At 47.7% G+C, this 21420-nt stretch overlaps 1 protein-coding gene across 3 annotated transcripts in view; it reads left to right on the forward strand.

Moving 5' to 3' along the window:
• LOC142592637 (uncharacterized) overlaps window positions 1-17428 on the forward strand; it is a 62232-nt gene extending 44804 nt beyond the window's left edge. For 2 of the 3 annotated variants that reach the window (XM_075704194.1, XM_075704192.1), the window contains exon 4: window positions 13931-17428. In XM_075704194.1, coding sequence (XP_075560309.1) covers window positions 13931-14454 — 524 coding nt within the window. In that variant the 3' untranslated portion in view covers window positions 14455-17428. The remainder of the gene's footprint in view (window positions 1-13930) is intronic. The other variant, XR_012830753.1, reaches the window with a different exon arrangement.
• The last annotated feature ends 3992 nt before the right edge of the window (window positions 17429-21420 follow it).

Genomic DNA, 21420 nt, shown 5'->3' on the forward strand with positions numbered 1-21420 from the left:
ATCAACTTTGTCGGTGATGAGGACTTCTGGGGCGCCAGGTCGCAGCAGGATGTTCTCAACGATGTATTTCATCACTTCGGCTGCGCTACCTTTCAGCAGGGCTTTAGTTTCAGCAAAGCGGGTGAGGTAGTCCGTCGCCATGACGATCCACTTATTTAGAGATGTTGACACCGGAAATGGTCCCAACAAATCCATCCCAATCTGCTGAAAAGGTTGGCAAGGAGGCTTGATCGGCAGTAGTAATCCCGCTGGCCTTGTCGGTGGTGTCTTGCGTCGCTGACAGTCTCGGCATGTCTTGATGTAATGGGTGACGTCGGCGGTCAGGCGCAGTCAGTAATACCTTTCCGGTATCCTTGATAGCGTCTGGGAGAATCCGAATCCAAGGTGCCCAGTGGTCGGATCGTCATGTAGGGCGTGCAGTACTTCTGGATGCAGCGCCGACAGAACAAGAAGGTAGTTGGCGCGGACTGGTGAGAAGTTCTTCACGAGCAGATTGTTTTGAAGCTTGAACGAAGATACTCCATGCTTAAATGACCTAAGGACAACATCAGTATTTCCTTTTAAATACTTGACAAGGCCTTTTAGCTCTGGGTCTCCTCGTTGCTCTTCAACAAAGTCTTCCGCACTTATTATTCCAAGGAAGGCGTCGTCATCCTCGTTGTCTTGTGGTGGTGGGTCAATGGGGGGGCGCGTGATAGGCAATTGGCATCAGAGTGTTTTCGTACGGACTTGTAGATTACAGTGATGTCATATTCTTGCAGACTGAGGCTCCACCATGCCATCCGTCCTCATGGGTCCTTTAAGTTAGCTAGCCAACACAGTGCGTGATGGTCGCTGATGACATTGAATGGCTTGCCATATAGGTAAGGGCGGAATTTTGCTGTAGCCCAAATGATGGCGAGGCATTCCTTTTCAGTCGTAGAATAATTGCCTTCCGCTTTTGAGTGAAGGGCTAGCGTAAGTTATCACCCATTCAAGTCTGTCTTTCCTCTGGACTAGAACGGCACCGAGGCCTAGGCTACTGGCGTCAGTGTGGATTTCGATATCGGCGTCCTCATCAAAGTGCACAAGTACTGGCGGCATCTGCATGCGTCGTTTGAGTTCTTGTAATGCGTCGGCCTGCGGTGTTTCCCACTTGAACGCGGCATCACATTTGGTTAGATGTGTCAGCGGCTCAGCGATGCTTGAGAAGTCCTTGACAAAGCGCCTGTAGTAGGCACACATGCCAAGGAATCTACGCTCTGCCTTGTTGATGGGCTGCGGGAACTTTGCGATTGCAGCTGTCTTCTATGGGTAAGGGTGGACTCCAGATTTACTGATGACGTGGTTTAGGAACAGAAGCTCATCGTAAGCGAAGCGACACTTTTCCGGCTTCAGAGTAAGCCCTGATGATTTGATCGCCTCTAGTACCGTCGCAGATCGCCTAAGGTGATCGTCAAAATTTCTGGTGAAGATGACGTCATCCAAGTACACAAGACAGGTCTGCCGCTTCAGTCCTGCTGAAACCGTGTCCATCATGCGCTGGAATGTTGCAGGCGTCGAGCACAGTCTAAATGGCATAACCTTGAACTCATAGAGGCCGTCTGGCGTGATGAAGGTGGTCATTTTGCAATCTCATTCATCAACTTCTATTTGCCAGTAGTTAAACTTGAGGTCCATCGACGAGAAGTATTTAGCATTGCAGAGTTGATCTAATGTGTTGTCTATCTGTGGGAAGGGGTGTATGTCTTTCTTCGTGATCATGTTCAGTTGATGATGGTCGATGCAGTAACGTAAGGTTCCATCCTTTTTCTTCGCCAAGACTACAGGAGATGCTCACAGACTTTTCAACAGCTGGATGATGTCATTGCGCAGCATTTCATTGACTTCACGTTCTCGCGTCAGAACTCGGTAAGGGCTCTGGCGGAGTGTTTGAGCGCACTCTTCGGCTATTATGCGATGCTTTGCAACTGGTGTTTGTCGAAACCTCGATGACGTCGAAAAGCAGTCTGTATCGCTGGAGAAGAGTTTGGAGCTGTTGCTGCTTACTGATGGGGAGACAGACTTATGTCAAAGTCTGGTTCGGGAACTATGGTTGTCGAGGTAGATGCGGCATAATCCGAGAGGACAAACGCATTGCTGGTTTCCACAATTTCCGCGATGTACTTGATTTTCGTACCCTTGCTGATGTGCTAGAACAACTGGCTGAAGTTGGTTAGCATCAGTTCCGCTTTCCTGCCGTGGAGTAGAGTGATCCCTCTTGCGACGCAAATTTCATAGTCGAGCAGTAGATGTTGGTCGCCCTCGATGACGCCTTCGACGTCAGCGGGTCTTTCGGTGCCGACGGAAATAATAATGCTGGAGCGCAGCGGGATGCTCACTTGACCTTCGAGCACACTCATGATGTGGCGACTACGAGAGCTCTTTGGCGGTATCGCTTGATCTTCCGACAGCGTTATCGATTTTGACTTCAGGTCGATGATTGCGCCATGTTAGTTCAGAAAGTCTATGCCAAGAATGACATCTAGTGAACACTGTTGGAGGATAACGAAAGTGGCAGCGTAAGTCCGGTCATGAACAGTAATTCTTGCCGTGCAGATTCCGGTCGACGTAATGAGGTGTCCTCCAGCGGTCCAAATTTGAAGGCCTTCCCATGCAGTCTTTCTTCAACTGGGCGGCTCCTGTGTCCACTAAGGCGGTGATTGCATGGCCGTCGAGAAGCACGACGAGGTCGGTGGTTCTTTGTCTTGCGTTACAGTTAGGTCTTGGCGTCGCACCACGGCTGCATCGCGTTGACCCGTGGCAGATACGTGACGTCATCAGGTTGTCTTTCGTCGGTGTATTCTTTGCTTCAAGGCTTCGTCGAGACGGCAGCATGTCGTTGTTATGTCGTCGAGCTAGTCTCGTCGGCGTCTTCAGCGGCGGCGGAGGATCTCCGTCAGTTCGACGAACAGCAACTGCACCTTCATCGGTTGCTGCTTTTAGTTTTCCGGATATGGGCTCGCAGAGCGGTCCCGGGTGCGCGTATTTCCAATTGCTAGTAGGTACAACGGGGTGTGGCACTCCTGGAGACGACGGAAGTTTGCGCGCATGCGCGAGTAAGAGCCGGTGCGAGAGAGGAAATGTGGTGACTTGCTCCTTGAATATATGACTGCCCAGGTATTACGGAGTAGTTTCTTAGCGCATGTTGTATGCGCTTGTCCCTAGGCGTGCCGGCAGAAGTCGCGGGGCGCGGTAGTGCTGAACTTAGCATCGCAAGTTGGCGGCTCGACGCAATCATATTTATGCGACCGTGTTTTTGACTAATTAAAAGAACGTGTCATTATTTCGCATTATGGCGGCGCCTCCAGGACACCAAAGCGGCAACGGGGACATCAAAGCTAGAACCCGGACTGGTCTGTGGGTTGGGGCTCGCAGAGGCCTGCGCGTGCCAGGGGTGTATAAGATCGGCTGTCGGCACTCTCGGACAACCTATTTTTTATGCGAACACTCCCTCGCACGCTGCGGCCTCCGCGGCCCCAACCCACGGGCCGCCCTGCTTCCAGCTTTGATCCCCCCGCTACTGCTTGGGTGCCCCGGAGATCCTGCGCCGTCTGCCTTAATATAACATCAGGTGCTCTCCTGAGACCTCCGTTTGCCGGTTACATGGGCCCTCCTGGAGCAGTGCTTGTAAAAAAATCCAATCTATCGTCGCAACGAAAAAAAGCGATCCGCGACTTATGCAACCCCAGTCAGGATTACCTTGCCCCTTCATACTCGGCGATCACCAAACGGGGCGTCCGTGCCCACTGCCTCACCGCGCGGGCAGCCAGCGGCAGAGCGTAAATAAACTGGACCACACTCCGCCACGCCGGCATGCCTAGTGGACAAACGCATACAACGCGTTAAGAAACCTCCTCTGTTGTGCCTAGGCAGACTCGCATATTCAAGGAGCAAAGGCCCCCAGATTTTCTCTTTCGCACCCGCTCTTACTCACACCTGCGCAGAAACGTCGAGCACCGTCAAAAGCGCCCCGCCTCGCTGTACCTACTAGCAATTGTAAAAGCGCGCCCCCGGGCTGCGCCAGTGTGTGGATGGCGCTGCGGCGACAGGTAGCGGCCTGGGGATGTCGAAAGGGACGGCCGTCGATAACTCCACGGAGTGGCGGCGAGGTAGTCGACAATGTCACGTGTGCGCTCCCCAAGATGTGGACGCGGCGCACTGACGGCGAACCCTCGGAGTCCCATGTCGCGGTAAGGGCATCGGCGGTACACAGGCCGGATTCTCCGGAATGATAGCAGAGCGGGCGGTGGTCGGGGGCTCCCCATAGAATAAAGAACGGCTCCCCAAATGTCTTCCTCGGGTAGCTGCGCTTGGCGACGGGTGGGCGTGCTGGCGGCGGCGGCGGCGCTGGACGACGGAATTGCGGCGTTACAGGGCCCTGGCGCGACCTTGACGGCGAGCGATGGCGGCGTAGGTCATCGTTTCCGGCTGGGGCTGTGGCGATGACGGTTGCACTTCAGTAAACCCAAGTGATCGCTCAACCTCCTATTTGACGATGTCGGCTGTTGAGGCCACTTGAGGCTGCGACCTAGGTAATTGCTTCTGCAGTTCCTCGCGAACGACCGCTTTGATGGTTTCTCGCATGTCCTCACTGCCGAGTGATTGAACATCGGTGTAGTTTCGGCGATTATACTGCCGTGTCCACATATCGAGCGTCTTCTCAATGGTTTTCTTGTTTCGGAAACAAATTTAGCAACAGTCCTGGGCAGGTTGAGTATCAATCCGGCGAAGAGCTCCTGTTTTACCCCACGCATATGAGAAACAGAATTTTCTTCTCAGGCATATCCGGGTCGGTGTGGCGGAACAGGCGCGTCATCTCCTCAGTGAAGATCTCTATGGTCTCGGGTAAATATATACTCGGGCTTCTAGCATAGCTTCGGCCCTTTCCTTGCGCACCGTGGTCGTAAAAGTCCGCAGGAAGCCGCTACGGAATAGGTTCCACATTTTCAGGGTCGACTCGGTTCTCGAACCACATTCCGGCGACGTCTTCTAAGGCGAAGTATACATGCCGCAGATTGTCTTCGGAGTCCCAGTTGTTGAAAGATGCGCTTCGTTCGTAGCTCTCTAGCCAGGATTTCGGGTCTTCAGTCGATGAGCCATGGAAAGATGGTGGGTCCCCAGGTTGTTGCAGCAGAATGGGGGACGCTGGGGCAGCCATTGGTGTTGTCTTGGCCACGCTCTTCTTGGTCATCTCAGGTAGAAGTCCGTGCTCCGGGGGCAGCTGTTGCAGTTGGCGGCTTGCTCGATATTCCGGGACGATGTTGGTGTTGTCTTTGCGGTCCGGGCTTGGATCGCGGCTTGTAGGGGCCGTCCGGTACATGAACGAACTAGCACCTCCACCAGATGTCACGCGGTAGTGACGGTCGAGGACACAGCAACAAAACTGAATGGCGAAACTAACTCTTTATTGGGCGAACCTGTACAGGTTCGCCCAATAAAGAGTTAGTGCCCACAAAAACAGGCTACACTCATAGCTCAACGAAAGCGGCGAACACAGTCGTCGATCGTCGAAAATCTGATCAGCGGGTCAAGCGTGTTGGCTTTGATACATCAATCGTCGAAGGTTCCAGAGTAATAGCTGGGACCCGCGTGTCTGCCACAAAGGTCTACACTATTCAGATTACACAAGGTTCTAATCAGATTACACAAGGTTCGGTGACAGACAGCGGAATCGATAACATTTCAGAAACTTATTCCGATACATGCAGGCGCGTCCTGCGGTGTGCTATAACATAATTTGTTGGGCGGTGAAACGTGATTGCCCGATAAACAAGTACACGTGTCAATATATGTTGACTGAAAGAATAAAGGCACTTCGTTGTTAGTCAGCGCTGTTGTCTGTGTGTCTCTCTCTCCATCCTGTTGTTTACGCTGTTTACTGCTCGTAATTTATATTAGTTTTAACTGCAACGGTCATTGATTTTATCGGAAACAAAAGCCATGAAGATAAAAAAATGCGCTCCCCTAGAAGGACTCAAGCTCAGGTCCTTGTATTCACTTTCCTAATACTTTAACCACTAGAACAGGTAAGCGTTGTTGCATCCACCCAATATTTGGAGCATGTTATGCAGCCGAACGCAGGTACACAGCACCTATGTGCTATGCAGTGTTCTATCATAAGAAGCCAGCAAGCACTGACACCAAGGACAATTTAAGGGAAATTACTCGTGTGTAATAAATGAAGTAAAGAAACGCTAAATTAATGGAAATAGAAAGTGGATGAAAAAACTTGCCGCAGGTGGTGTTGAACGATCCCACAACCTTCGCATTTCGCCTGCGATGGTCTACCGATTGAGCTACCGCGGCGCCGTTTCCCCATCCACTTTCTTGGGTATTGATGTTTCCTAGCAGAACCCTGGGAGTGTTAGCCAACCCCACCACTTAAAGACCTTGGCGGCGGATGTAGAACATTCTTTCTGCCGCCAGCCTCACGAGAAGGTGATCTTTTTGTGTGAAGGCAACCGGTCAATAAACGCACACATGCTACCTGAAGGCATCAATGTTGCCGTATTCGAGACCTTCGTTGTGTAATAAACGAGAAGAAAGGGGGTTAACCGAGGGGCCCGATTTTTATTAGACTATCATAAGAAGCCCAACAAACACTGACACCAAGGACAACATAGGGGAAATTACTTGTGTGTGATAAACGAAGTAAAGAAACGATAAATTAATGGAAATGAAAGTGGACGAAAAAACAACTTGCCGCAGCTGGGGAACGATCCCACAATGATCCCACCATGTTGTCCTTGGTGTGAGTGTTTGTTGGCTTCTTATGATAGTCTAACAAAAATCGGGCCCCTCGGTTAACCCTATTCTCGTTTATTACATAACGAGGGTCTCGAATCCGGCAACATTGACGCCTTCAGTTAGCATGTGTGGGTTTATTGACCGGTTGCCTTCACGCAAAAAGATCACCTTCTCGTGGCGCTGGCGGTAGAAAGAATGTTCTACATCCGCCGCCAAGGTATTTGAGTGTTGAAGCTGGCTAACACTCCCAGAGTTCTACTAGGAAACATAAATACTCAAGAAAGTGGATGGGGGAACGGCGCCGCGGTAGTGCAATAGGTAGAGCATCGCAGGCGAAATGCGAAGGTTGCGGGATCGTTCTCCACCTGCGGCAAGTTGTTTTTTTTTTCATGCACTTTAATTTCCATTAATTTATCCTTCTTTTTTTACTTCATTTATTACACACAAGTAATTTCCCCTATGTTGTCATTGTTGTGAGCGTTTGTTGGCCTTCTTATGATATAACTAATAAAAATCGGGCCCCTCGGTTAACCCCCTTTCTTCTCGTTTATTACATAACGAAGGTCTCGAATCCAGTAAAATTGACGCCTTCAGGTAGCATGTGTGGGTTTATTGACCGGTTGCCTTCACCCAAAAAGATCACGTTGTCGTGACGCCTGCGGCAGGAAGGATTTTCTACATCCGCCGCCAAGGTCTGTGAGTGGTGGCGCTGGCTAGCATCCTCTACTAGGAAACAAATACCCAAGAAAGCGGATGGGGATACGGCGCAGCGGTAGCTCAATCGGCAGAGCATTGCACTCGAAATGCGACGGTTGTGGGATCGTGTTTTTTCATCCAGTTTCATTTCCATTAATTTGTCGTTTCTTTACTTCATTTATTACATACAAGTAATTTCCCTATGTTGTCCTTGGTGTTTGTTGGCTTCTTATGATGTGACTAATAAAGATCGGGCCCCTCGGTTAAGCCCCTTCTCGTTTATGCAGTGTTTAGTAACATTGACGCAGGGAGTCTAATGTGTGTGCTTGGAGTCAATATGACTGCAGAGAGGTTGATGATAATGATAATGCAATGATAATGCAATCTGGGTGGCTTATTCAGAGAGAGACCCTTTTTGTTTCAAAGTGATTTCTCCTCGAGGCAGATCGCTCCTTTGGTTCCTGTTCTCTCCTTTTTTTCTTGTCCCGAAAGGTGTAATCGGCATGACAGTTATGCTTAACTCACCTGTCTTTTATAATCATCAATGTGTTGTTTCTCACTCAGCTTTCGATGGCTTAGGTACACTGTAATCGCAGTATTTGTATATTCTGTTCCGTTCGAGACTGTAGATTCCGTCTAGCAGTGTCTAAATGCAAGGAAAATGCATGCTTGCTATAAAATCAATTCACGAAACTGGAATTCATGGAGTCGAAATCTTTTAGGCAGCTGTGCCTACCATTCCTCAGTGTAACCTTGGTGTAAATTGGAAACTTTTCTAAGGGATGTCCTCTGATATTTACTATATTCAAGCGTGCGTGTGCTAAGTCGTGAGAGATGTCATCAGTAACGGCCTAGCACATGAAGACGGTTGTTGCAACACAAGCTGAGATGTCGACCTTCTGTTGTACTAATTTATGAGCAACACTGCTGTAGCGAAAAATAAAAATTCGTGGATGCCTTCTTATCGCGTAACACATACTTAGCCAGTGGTTTTTGCCCAGCTATGAGCATCAAGGAGCAGAAAGAGGCGAGAATGGGACAATGCAGGGATTTTAGTCGGAAGAGCGTCTGGTTGGCTATCCTGCTCAGGGGGACGGAAACAGGGGAATAGAAAGATGACATAGAGAGAGAGAGAGAGAGAGAGAGAGAGAGAGAGAGAGAGAGAGAGAGAGAGAGAGGGAAAGGAAAGTCACGGCGAATTTGCGCACACTAAATCATGACGGAGGTGGTAATAGAGCGTGTTTGTTTAGCGTGTTTAGCGTAATAGCGGGCTTAGCGGAATTGCGGGATTGAAATGCGCATGCACAGAATGCTAACCGACCCATACCATTTAGTGTACACACGCTATTTCTCAGGCTTAGCGTTACCGTCATTGCGTGGTTTGCGTAAAACATGGCGGCATTCCCGGCTGCCTGCTTCGAACTGAATTTGGCGTTGTTTTTGTAGAATTCACTTCGTTCGTAGTAAGTGACTGCGTATGTGGCTTTGTCTTAGTCTCAGGCCGCCCTGACGGCAGAGTATTCTGGATAATCTTTCGGGGCTTTCGAGATCACTTCTCATTTCGAACGCGTCCGAGCCTAAAGAAAGAAACCTCATAAAACAGTAATGAACAGGATACACCAATTCCTCCTATAACTAGCGTTGAAGTCAGAAGGGTCTTGCATGACATGAAACGAGGAAGAGCGGCAGGAGAAGATGGAATAACATCAATTTAATAAAATATGGAGGAGACATATTGCTTGAAAAACTGGCGGCTCTTCATACGAAGTGTCTATCGACTGCAATGGTCCCAGAAAACTGGAAGAATGCAAACATTATACTAATGCACAAAAAGAGAGACGTTAAAGAATTGAAAAATTATAGGCCCGTTAGCTTACTCTCAGTAATATATGAAATATTTACCAAAATAATCTCCAATAGAATAAGGGCAACACTGAGCTTTAGTCAACCAAGGGAACAGGCTGGCTTCAGGAAGGGAGACTGTACAATGGATCACATCCATGTCATCAATCAGGTTATCGAGAAATCCGCTGAGTACAATAATCCTCTCTCTGTGGCTTTCATAGATTACGAAAAGGCATTTGATGCAGTAGAGATACCAGCAGTCTTAGAGCCATTTCTTAATCAAGGAGTACAGAACGCTTTCGTAAATACATTGGAAAATATCTACAGAGGTTCCACAGCTACGTTAATTCTACACAAGTAAAGCAGGAACATACCTATAAAGAAAGGGGTCAGACAGGGAGACACAATCTTTCCAATGCTATTCACTGCGTGCTTAGAAGTATTCAAGCTATTAAACTGGGAAGGCTTCGGAGTAAAGATCGATGGCAAATATCTCAGCAAGCTTTGGCTTGCCGATGACATTTCTTTATTCAGCAACAATGCAGGCGAATTACAACAAATGATTGAGGACCTTAACAGAGAGAGTGTAAGAGTGGGGTGGAAGATTAATGTGAAGAGGACAAAGATAATTATAAATAGGCGGGCGAAGGAACAAGAGTTCAGGGGACGTATTCTGAAACGTTCGCCTTCCGCGAAAGTTTCGCCGCCGCGAAAGTCACATTCAATAAGCCAAGCGACTGCTTACCCGTGACGTCAGAGTGCACTACCAACGCGTGCTCTCGAACGCTTCACATCGCATGAGAGATCGCACCCGGCGAGTGCAGAGCGGCTCGGGTGTGTTGTTTTCGAGTGTAGTGGCCGCACTGCAGTGTAGTGGCATTCTGCGCACTGACTACGTTTGCTTGCGGCCTCTTTAGGTAAAATAAATTGAATAAGGAGGTGTTAAATGTTTTATTTTATATGAATCAACAAACATCGATCGCCGCGAAACAGCGCGTGTAAAACGCCACCAAAAAGGCTACTATAATTAGGCTACCACCTATCTTATCTCTACTACACTCCACCACCAACTGAACGCCATGAGACGCCAAAAGACGTGTTCATTTATTCAATACATGTCGAGAGCACCCATCGGCACCATGACGTTAAAGTGACGTAGGCCGGAACTACTAGACGGCGCTGTTTAATTTCCGGTTTTGCTAAAATCTCCAGTCAGCGCGCGCCGTTGGCGGAGGCGTGGCCAGGGCGAAACTTTCGCGGAGACGAACGTTTCAGAATACGTCCCCAGTAAAGCCCCTCCATACATGTTTCCGCCGACCAGGTTAAGTACCGCCAACTTGCCCTCCTCCTCCACACTCCCCTCCCACTCACCCCCTTAGCTTCCGGCGCCAAGCGGAACTTACGTAGCTGCAGCTTCCTGTTCCGAGTGGAAGTGACGTTTTGTTTTTTAGCGTTGTTTACTTTCGCGTCGCTGGAGAGGCTTTAATTGCACGATCTCCAGCTGCGGTTGAAACTGTGAATGCGATTACACCCAAGAACTACGGCCTACTGTAACCAGCGATCTGCTCGTGTTCGCTGCTTCGCGTCAACCTGCGACGGGTTGTGGCACGAGCGACAACGTACAGTGGAATGTAGTGCCTGGGCGCTTGGAGACCACTGCCGTTTTTCGTGCATTTGGACAACAGCGACCGCGAACTACTACTTCAGCGGAATACACCAGCTTGTCCCCTTTGCATTCTTCTTATGGTGACTGCCGCAGCTCTGCTAAGCACGCGCGGGCGTCTCACCATCGTCTAACAGCAGTCAAAGCAGGAATTCCCGCAGAGCAACTACAGGAAATGGAAACGCCGGAACCGGAAATTTTTAAACCGGAAATGCCGGGACCGGAAATACCGGAACCGGATTTGGTGTGAGGGGAAAAGGCGTCGCGCAACAAAGGTTGTCGCTACTTAAGAAAGCGGGGGTGGCGCGTAGATGCAGGGGCTTTAGTCCCCAGGATCGCCAGTCGGCCTCGAGAGTCTGTAAAGGAGTACGTTTACCTAGGTCAAATAATCACAGGGAACCCTGATCATGAGAAGGAAATTCGCAGAAGAATAAGAATGGGTTGGATCGCATACGGCAGACATTGCCAGCTCCTGACTGGAAGCTTACCATTATCATTGAAAAGCAAGGTGTACAATCAGTGCATTTTATTAGTGCTAACATATGGGGCAGAGACTTAGAGACTGACAAAGAAGGTTGAGAACAAGTGAAGGACCGCATAAAGAGCGATGGAACGAAGATTGCTAGGCATAACATTAAAGGGCCCCTGAAACGGCTCGGACAAATTTTGTAGACACGTAGGGTACAGCTTAAGTAGAACATTCGCACCACAATTTAAGTGAAGCGTTACGTATTAATGGAGCTACAAGCGATTAGAAGTTACCCTCTTCCCTAGCCATGCTTTTCCTCCTCAACTCGTTCGCCGAGCGAGCAGGGCTAAGCTCCGCCTTCACTGGTTCAGCGTCACGATGCGACGTCACATCGTCCACTTCCGGTTGTTTTGGAGCCCGCCCCCGCCGGCGCGAGACCTCTCCGCTAGCCGCTTGGCCGTCGACCCCAAGCGAGAGCTATCGAAGCAGCGTGCGTTGCGAGCATTCTGTCGTAGCGTCGAACGTGTTTTGTATTCCGGTAACCACAGGCAAGCTGGTCATTTCGGCAAATGACTGGAGGCATAAACTCAAGCTGATGAAGGAACTTTAGCGTAGACGTATGTGAGCGGCCTGACAGGTCTGCACGGTCCATACACTTGCTGGCGCAGCGCTTAACCAGCCAAACAAAGCGCTAATATTGCTCTAACCAAGTGTAAAACATTTTAGACATTTATAAAAACAACGTGTTGATGATTACACTCCAGCGAAAAATACACACCAGCAGCAAAGAAGAATACAGTTCGTTGCTGCTACTGTGTATGGTTGAGCTTTCTGCCACCAGGTGGCTGCACCATGCAGACCATTCACATTTGCCCTTCTGCTCATCTCACGGCTCATCCCGTTACGGTACAGTTAAACGGCCAGACTCTGTCCCCTTGCGCTTGCGGTTGCCCTAATACCGGACTCGCGAAACGCTATTGCGTTAGTAATCTTCCGGTGTAAAGTGACGGCCACAAACGCGCAAATCCTGGCGCCGATCGGATAGCGGCAGTCCGATGCGCAGCAGCCAGTGCGCTCGTACGCTGCCTTGCAGAGGGACACGATGTCGCAGCTTGACATATTGCCAATCGCTACGTTCGCAATCCGCAAGGCAACAAAGTCGAATCATAGTGCTCGCGAAAAGACTGAGACCGACTCTGACCGCGGAGCTCTCGTCAAAATGGAGTACGTTGTAACACAAGCAGACGACACTTGCTGTGTGCCGGAAGTGCTTAAGTGTACTGAAAAATTATTCTTGTGCATTCTTTTTATGTTACTTTCTTTTCATAAAAACAAATTAACTAACATTCCAACTATTACGAAGATCATTTGTTTACTATAAAGTAGGAAAAATTATCGATCACGCGCCCTTGTCAGCCAATCGGATAGCTCGCCCCACTGACGTCGTATGGGTGATTTCGGTCATATGGGTAGGGGCGGCTTAAAATTCCGCCGAGCAGTGCGCTGCGATCGGCAGCGATGTGCATTTTTAAAACCTTATAATAAATTATACGCTTTACGCGCGGCACTTAGATGTGTCAATTAATGATCAGAAGGACCTACTCTAACGACTCAGTACGTTTGTAGAAAATCGTCAAAAGCGTTTCAGGGTCCCTTTAAGAGACAGAAAGAGGGCGGTTTGGATCAGAAAGCAAACGGGTGTAGACGATATTCTAATTGACATCAAGAGGGAAAAAATGGAGCTAGGCAGGTCATGTAATGCGCCGGTTAGATAACCGTTGGACCATTAGGGTAACAGAATGGGTACGAAGAGAAGGAAAACGCAGTCGAGGACGACGAAAGACTAGGTGGAGCGATGAAAATAGGAAATTCGCCGGTGCTAGTTGGAATCGGTTGGCACAGGACAGGGGTAATTTGAGAACGCAGGATGAGGCCTTCGTCCTGCAGTGGTCATAAAACAGGCTGTTGCTGCTGCTGATGATGAAAACCTTAGCGATGCCTACGTCACCTATCGGTGATGTCGGGAAATAGGTGCGACGACGGAATATGGCCTCTGAAATCGGAATATTACAGAGGCTATGGTAGACAGATTGTACTGCTTGTACTATTTGCCGCAGATCGCTGGACATGGAAAATACAAATACAATGTGCCCCTGACTTCCATTGTGCTGCCTCGCACTTTCCAGACGTACACGCAGATAAAATCATGTGTACTATGTATGCGATCTCCAAAGCGTAATGGACGTAAACTACGTAAACTGCACATAAACTACGCTATCACGCTATGCTCTCTCTTTCTGCAAAGTTCGTTAGCGGAACAGTAGCGCAAGTTACCTCAACTCCGCGATTACGCTAACGTTAAGCTAGAACTGTCTAATATCACTAAATAGTACAGCTGTAGATTGTTTTGTTTCTAAAGACAAAATTGCCTTAAAAATGAAAATTTCATAATAAACTGAGTGTGTTATTTTTTGCTTTACAAATTGCAGATCCATCAGCGACAACTGGTGAGAACACTGAGAAAGGAACTAGTTGGAACCAGGCTAGAAGAGTGAACCAAGAGCTGTGTGTGCATGAAAAGGGAAGTGAGAAGCTGTTTCAGTGTCATCTCTGCCCGTACACATCACCTAGGCTTGGAAAGTTGCAGTCGCACCTGGTAGCGCACAGCACAGAGAAACCGTTCAAGTGCGAAGTCTGTCCGGCGGCCTATAAGAGCTTGAACTGCTATAAAGCCCACATGTGCAAACACACAGGGGAAAAACTATTTCAATGCCACCTTTGCCCATATTGGACAGTTTACTGGAAGTGCCTGTTGGAGCACAGAGGAACTCACTCAAACGCCAAGCCCTTTGCCTGCGTCGTGTGCCCATTCAGAGCTAAAAGCAAGGCGAACCTGCGTAGACATAAGCTCATGCACAGAGGTGATGCACCTTTCAAGTGCAGTGTCTGCTCACTTGGTTTTCGCCGAAAGCATAACTTAAAAAACCACATGCAGCAGCACATGGAGTCGTAGCTGTGCTAGTGTATAGCTGTACTAGAGATTGTGGGTGTTCATCAAAGCAGCGCCCACCGTCAATTGCCCAAGCCAAGAAAATGAGCGCGGCAGAAGATCGAGCCGACGCCCATGACCTGTTAAAAAGTAAACGGCCCGATCTCGACCGTCTGGGTCGCACCGAGCTTAGTATTTTGCACGTGGCCAGCCCGCGCCGGCGTCATGACCGCCGGTTAGGTCATCGGGACCGCGTTCGGCCAACAAACGGGCCGGCGACTTTCCCACTACGGCAACGGCATGGCTTGTCCGCGGCCAGCGTTCTTTTGCCGCCATTCTTTTTTATGTATTCTGCTTTGTTCTTTTTTGAGTCACGTATACGGGGTGCTTTTTCTTATGTCGATTTTGTAAGACCTTTTGTCACAGATACCAGCGTGTTCCGCTTCTTAAACATGGTTAAGTGGTGGACATTACATTCCAAATAAGTCGCAAGTGCAGAAGCATCTAACTGAAAAAAATCGCGCTAACTATATTTTTAATTAATCGCTTTAGAACATATGCTGCAATGGCAGAATTAGAGGCAGTGAACGTGCAGGAACTATTCAATCGGAACCAATTGTGTTAACTAGCACCAGTTTCGAGATATACGAAGTCACAGTCCGCAAAATGAGTCGGTGCCCTGATTATTTCCCACGAACATTGCATATATTGGCAGTGCAACAAGAAAATAGCTATGACACCAAGGCATTTTTTTTTTCGTAATCTTTGACGTATATCTTGAAACTGGTGGGTTCCAACTGAATAGGCCCTGCATGTTAACGGACTCATTTCCACCATTGCAACGTGTGCATCAAAGTTAATAATTAAGGAGATAGTGGCACGATTTTATCAATTAGCAGCTGATTCACTACTACTCATTTCGAAAGTCCACCGGTTAAATGTAACCCAGATGAAGTAGCGGAGTACTGGTATCTACAACAGAAATAAAAAAAAAATGACGTAAGAAAAGACCCTGCATAATTCGCTGTTTAATTCATGCACCCGTTTGTGTTTTAAAGCGCGCTACAGAAGGCTTTGTAGACAAATTATCACTACAGCTCATTTTTTGTTTTATTTTATTGAACTATTTAGTGCAAACACAACAGAAATTGGAATACTTTGTAATCAAATGCTGTAAAAGTAGATTAGTGGTTGTGCTATAAAATGTGAATTAATGACAGTCTTGTATGGGTACTTGAATATGTCTTTCCTTGAATTGCATAGGTCTATTCACCAGAGAACTGTGCAGCCAGGTCTCACTTGACCGATTGTGCTGTGGTCCCGCTCTGGTATCTGAAATAAAGACATACATATACTATGCAAGTTCCAGAAATTGGGCATGTATAACTATTGTTTGGGTGCTAAATATTTGACCAGACGCTTTGTGCCCTCTCAATAACTCTTAAACGTTGTACTTGTGAACAGTTTCTGACAAATCCACAATTTTTTATGACAATTAAACACTAAATACGCAGCGCACATGCAAACGCAGTCTCACGTTATTTAGCCTCAAGCGTCGCAAAAATCTTACGCCAGCGGGTCAAAATTTGCCTTTCTTCAAATTATCTTACGCGTGTCATCACGACCGCAGTTACATCATGCGCGCGGCATATGCAGGGTGTGCAGATAACTTTAGCCAGTTTAAAAGTATGCAAATGCCACGTAGCTGGATAGAACAGAGTTAACATTGTTTACCGTCGCTTGGAGATAAACTTTTTTTTTTCACTCCGCCTGATTTGATAATTAGTCTCAATTAATCAACCTCTCGAATATTACAATTAGATGAAGCGTCAATGAGAAAATTGTAGAGTGACATGAAAAACTTCCGGTGCAGCTTTCTGTTGCACAGTACGTGCTACGTAAAAATGTTTTTCCGAGCATGAAAGAAGCCCGCAAATGCACGCAAAATCACCGCGCGAGGGGCCGCTCGAGGCACTTTACGACGGCAAACATTACCTTTGTTCTCTCTACCTACGTGACATTTGCATATATTTAAACTCTAGCTAAAGTTAGCTGGGACACTCTGTACAGTACGCTACGGACACTGCGTGCACACATCGGTGTTCCATGCATATCGCGATGCACCCACAGTCTCTTAATTCGCTTGCAGAAGGCTTTGGCATGCGAACTCTGGCACATTAAGTGCAGCTACGAAGACCACAAGGCATCGAATTTAGGCCGTGCTATTAACATTAACATGTCGATTCCGACATATCGAAAAGCGCAGACGAGCTCTCGAAACAAATAAACGCGGCCTTACGCGCTCTCCTTCCACGACGCTGGAAAGGATAGGCTCTAATAGCGTAAACAATGCGTGCGACTTACGTGTAAATGTGAAGGTCCGTAGGAGATGCAAATCCGCAGGCTGGAAATATCCATTTATCGCGAAAAAGAAGCGCAGCACTATAGAAACCCTGCGAGGCTGCGCCGATCAAGCAGCCACCGAACACTTCTTCCCGCAAAAAGCTCCCTCTGCCCGTATTCTGAAATGAATTCGCCTTCCGCGAAACTATCGCTTTGGCCACGCCTCCGCCAGTGGTTCTCGCTGATTGGCGTTTTTAGCAAAACCGGTAAATAAACAGCCCCATCTAGTAGTTCCGGCCTACGTCATTCTAGCGTCATGGCGTCGATGGGTGCTCTCATAGAGTTACTATAACCAACTATAGAGGAAAACCTGGCCCGAAAAATGGGAACCGCTATAGGGCGCCGCCCTGTTGCTACTGGTCAATGTGGCTAGCGCAGTCACTATTGAAAGAGCTGAAAACGAGTACAGGTCACCTAATACTATTGAAAGAGCTGAAAGCAAGTACAGGTCACCTAATGCTTTGTCATTTAAAAACACATACCTATGGCTTTATGAAGGTGATGTGTTAATGCTAAGTTTACAGAAAGCACTTGCTAAGTTTTTGACTTATGTAAATCACGATGTACGCATTCCTGCAATAAAGGATGACGCTGATTTCAGTTTCGAATCTGTTTTTTGGATGTGTAGTTGTTTCTTACGGTATTTATGACATGCGATCGCACGTCAACATCGGACGCTATGGTACATTCGGGCCTTTTGTACCATCCAAGCTCCGAAGTGCTCTGGTATATACATTCACATGTAAGTAAACGAATGTATCTTCTTGTTCAGAACATCACGCGAGTAGACAGCTCTTGTGGTGCATCACAATCGTGTGAGAACCGTCACAGTAGAGCATTTTTTTACATAGGGAGCGGTGTTTTTCTTTGCAGCTTTCCTTTCAGTAGGAAATTGCTGGACATGCGGACCAGCGCACCGGAATTGTACTGGCGAATCCACAAGCAAGTCATAGAATCTGTTTAATTGTTGCACTTTGAACAATCATGCTTCTACAAAGGCCACAGCAGAAAAACAGCTTGATGCCGAGTATTTCTGTGCCACAAAGCAATTAAGAGGCGAGTGCCTAATACGGACGAAATCGAGTGCATGAACCCACATATTATTAGCGTAGGCGTTTTATTAACTGTGCAATATTTTCAACACTACCTTGCATGCCATTTCATGTGACATATCTTTTCTGGTCACAAATGTGTGCAGCGAATCTATCAGCATGATCGACTCCGGGCCTGTGGGATCGTTCACTTGCACTAGATGCTGAGTCTTTTACATGTATCCATACACTGCAGATATGCACATCAGATCCCTACGAGCATTTTCAAAATTCGAAAACTTTAGACAACACGCACATGTGCAATACTGACATAATCTGAAATACCACTAAGCAGCCGGGGCACATTTTGTTGAGTACACTCGCAGGTAAAGTAAGTAGATCATGTGGACAGCTACAGCTCATTTTCCTTAAACCAGTGTGTACAGGGGGTATGCAAAATTATTTTTTTGTTCTCGCGCATCGACTATTTTGCTGTATAAGCAGGAGAATCCACCACGTTAGTATAACATATGTTGTACATCACACTAATATGTGCTTTAATTTACCAAGTGAGATGAGTTACTTTTATAGCTCATTCAGTCAAATCACACTGCAAGCTGCATTCATCAGTATTCTATTGGATTTTGCAAATGTTTAATGAAACATGTTTCCCTGTTATGCAGATATGCAATGGCAAACCCTTCTGTGTTCCAAAGGTAAAATTTAAGCTCTAAATTAAGTAAGACATTTCTAGCCAGAAACAACAAGCAAAAATGGTGAATGCATAGTATCAGAAGCCCAAGGTACAGAAATGATGAGAAATGTCGAATGATTGTAAGGAAAGAATGGAATTCGAAAATGCAAGTTTCTTTAGTGGAAGTCAAGCAAGTCAACATAGGTAGAATACTCTGCAAAATTATGCGAGTAATAGGATAGCAAACAATGGGTCAGGAACTGCATTCTTTTTCTGCAAAACAAAAGCTGATGATTGTCACTACATGAGTCACTTTTGCATCATGAGACTGCTGCTTGATACTTGATAAATTCAGAAACAAACCAAAAACAAGCCACGCAAAAATGAAAAAAAAACAATTTAATGATGCTCTCTCCACACTGGGATAAATAAAAAGAAACGGATCGCATCTAATGTGGACATATCAGACAACTTGTGAAACACTAAAGGAAAAATTCAGCTTTTAGCTATAGCACTTGCCGCTGTTATGAACGGCCAGCAAGGGTACCGACCTACAAAATTTTCCCAGCCAGCCGCAGCTGCGAGGGTGGCGAGCTTCCCAGAAGCGACCTTGGAACCCTTCCCCATCTGCTATGGCGACTCGTTTTGTAGGGACGACGATGTGCCGCATCAACACCCCCTCGGCGCCGCTGTGACAAAACGCGGTCGGCGGACCAAGTATTCTTAGTGTATCGCCGTGGCCGCCACGGGTTGCTTGGAGTGGGGGAATTCCTGGAAAGAGATATTTTGCAGCTTCGGTCTCACGGCTGCCAGAAGTCGTCGGTCAGTGGACAGACGCGGCGGCCACTGACTACGGGATCAGTTCTTGGATCAAGAGGCGCCTGCTCGGGTCAAGACTCCTGTCTGCAAGAAACCCTCTCACTTCTGTGTATTCAGTTAAACCTGTGCGCAAGTGAGTGTGCAAACCCTCCTCCTCAAAGGCGGGTCGGTTACGATGACTTTTGGACGCTCCGAATTGGTCAACGGTTGAACGACCGTTCTCCCTCACCTAGGGATCTAGGGAGGACAGAGTGTTTATAAGCAGCCGTGGCGCGGCTGCTGAGTGTGCATTCTCTTTCAGTCATGCTAGACTGATGAACTGTAATGTTCTCATGTAGATACTGTAAATAAATCCCATATTCCGCGTTCTCGATGAGAACAAGTCTCTCCCTTCAACAACGTCCTCAGCGTGGATAAGTTGGATGACGGTATGGGCCAGCTACCATCTATTTTATGCCCGACCTTAACCATTGCATCTGGCTGACAGCGGTGAGACGGACTTTGCGACGTGGTGCTGTGCCTGCGGTGAGGGCTTGGTTCTTGCTTTGACACTCTAGGCTTCATTTTGTGGTTGTTCTGTTTAGAACAGTAGGCAAGCTGGATTGTTGATTGTTAGCTAGGTTGTGCTTACCTAGGTAGGTCTAGCGAGCAGGATCAAGGCAGTAAAGCAGCAATCATGGAGTTAAGGACACTGCTGAGAAACGAATTGTTGATTGTTGGTTAGGAACTGGGCTAGAGGTACGCAAGGAAATGCTAAAATGGGAATTATTGAAGCTGATTTCTGAAGAGGTCAGTGAGGAGGACATTGAAATGGGGCTAGAACTTCTTAGGAAAAGAGAGAAACGGGACACAGAGAGAAAAGAACGGGAAAGAGAGGAACGCGAGTCCTCTCTGTCCAGCGGCGCTTGATTCCGCTCCTGCCTGATTGAGCGGGCGCTTTTAAAGGACCCCTCACCAGACCCCATAGAAAATTTTGCTTATACGCTGGAAGTTGTTGCGTGTCCTTTAGGGAGCGTTCTACAGCAAAAATAAAAATTCAGATCGGCTTATTATTAGCCGAGATATAAATATTTCAGTGCCGCGTACACATGATTTCAGCAGGCGGGCTTCACTGCAAAGCTAGACACTATCTCCACTCGCCCCGTCTAGCCTCCGCAAGCGAAATTCCTTTTCTGCGTTCTCCCATACCACATTTCGTGGATCGCGTGACGCTTACGTCACTGGCCCCGCCTAGGGATCTGCGAATTCGCAGTACCGTCGCCGCAAGTTCTTGCTTACGCAAGCCGCTTGCGTCCCCTAATCTAAAACTCTCTATTGTCTCGCTTCGCGCAGCGCACGATTTTGCGCACTGTGCACAAGGACACATGACTTGCGGTATAATTCTGTGCTACACAAATACTGAGGAGGAACAAGCAAATCGCAGAGCACGATCACACGCTTGAACACGGTAGAAAATGGCATAGTTCCGGTACCTGCGCATGTGACTGCACGAGCATGAGAACAAGCAGACGAAGCGAAAGTGCATCTCTCTTGCTTCTGTCCGAAGTAAAAAAAAAAAAACACAGACATTCCGTTTGTGTGTTTTATTATTTCTCTAAACTTCAATTCGCCAATTCAAGCAACAGGTCACACAAATAACAGATGTTGCCTTGAATAATTATCGGAGTCACGTGTCACCACGAGCAACGTCATACTGCGGCCACGACTACTTAGGCGCAGGGACATGAGTACGTCACCGTCCAGCTTGTAGCGCGGTCTCCACGAGGGAACGGGAGAGCGGCGTTCGGATTGAAATTTCCTACCTTTCAGCGGCACGTAGCGATGTAATTCTTCGCAGACACGATCATTAGCGCGCATTGTATGCCCTGCGCTTGTCAGCTCAAAATGGCCAGACCTGGTGAGGGGCCATTTAAGTTATAATTTGTTGACACCGGACACCAACGTCTGTTTACGTTTTCCTCGCACGCAAACTGATGACTCTCGCGTCGTCGCTCTCAGCGCCTGCCCTATACGTCATCCTCAGCCGCTTCGCAGGGCCTACCG

The sequence above is a fragment of the Dermacentor variabilis genome, chromosome 9 (genome assembly GCF_050947875.1).
Source record: "Dermacentor variabilis isolate Ectoservices chromosome 9, ASM5094787v1, whole genome shotgun sequence".
NCBI classification, from domain to species: Eukaryota; Metazoa; Arthropoda; class Arachnida; order Ixodida; family Ixodidae; genus Dermacentor; species Dermacentor variabilis.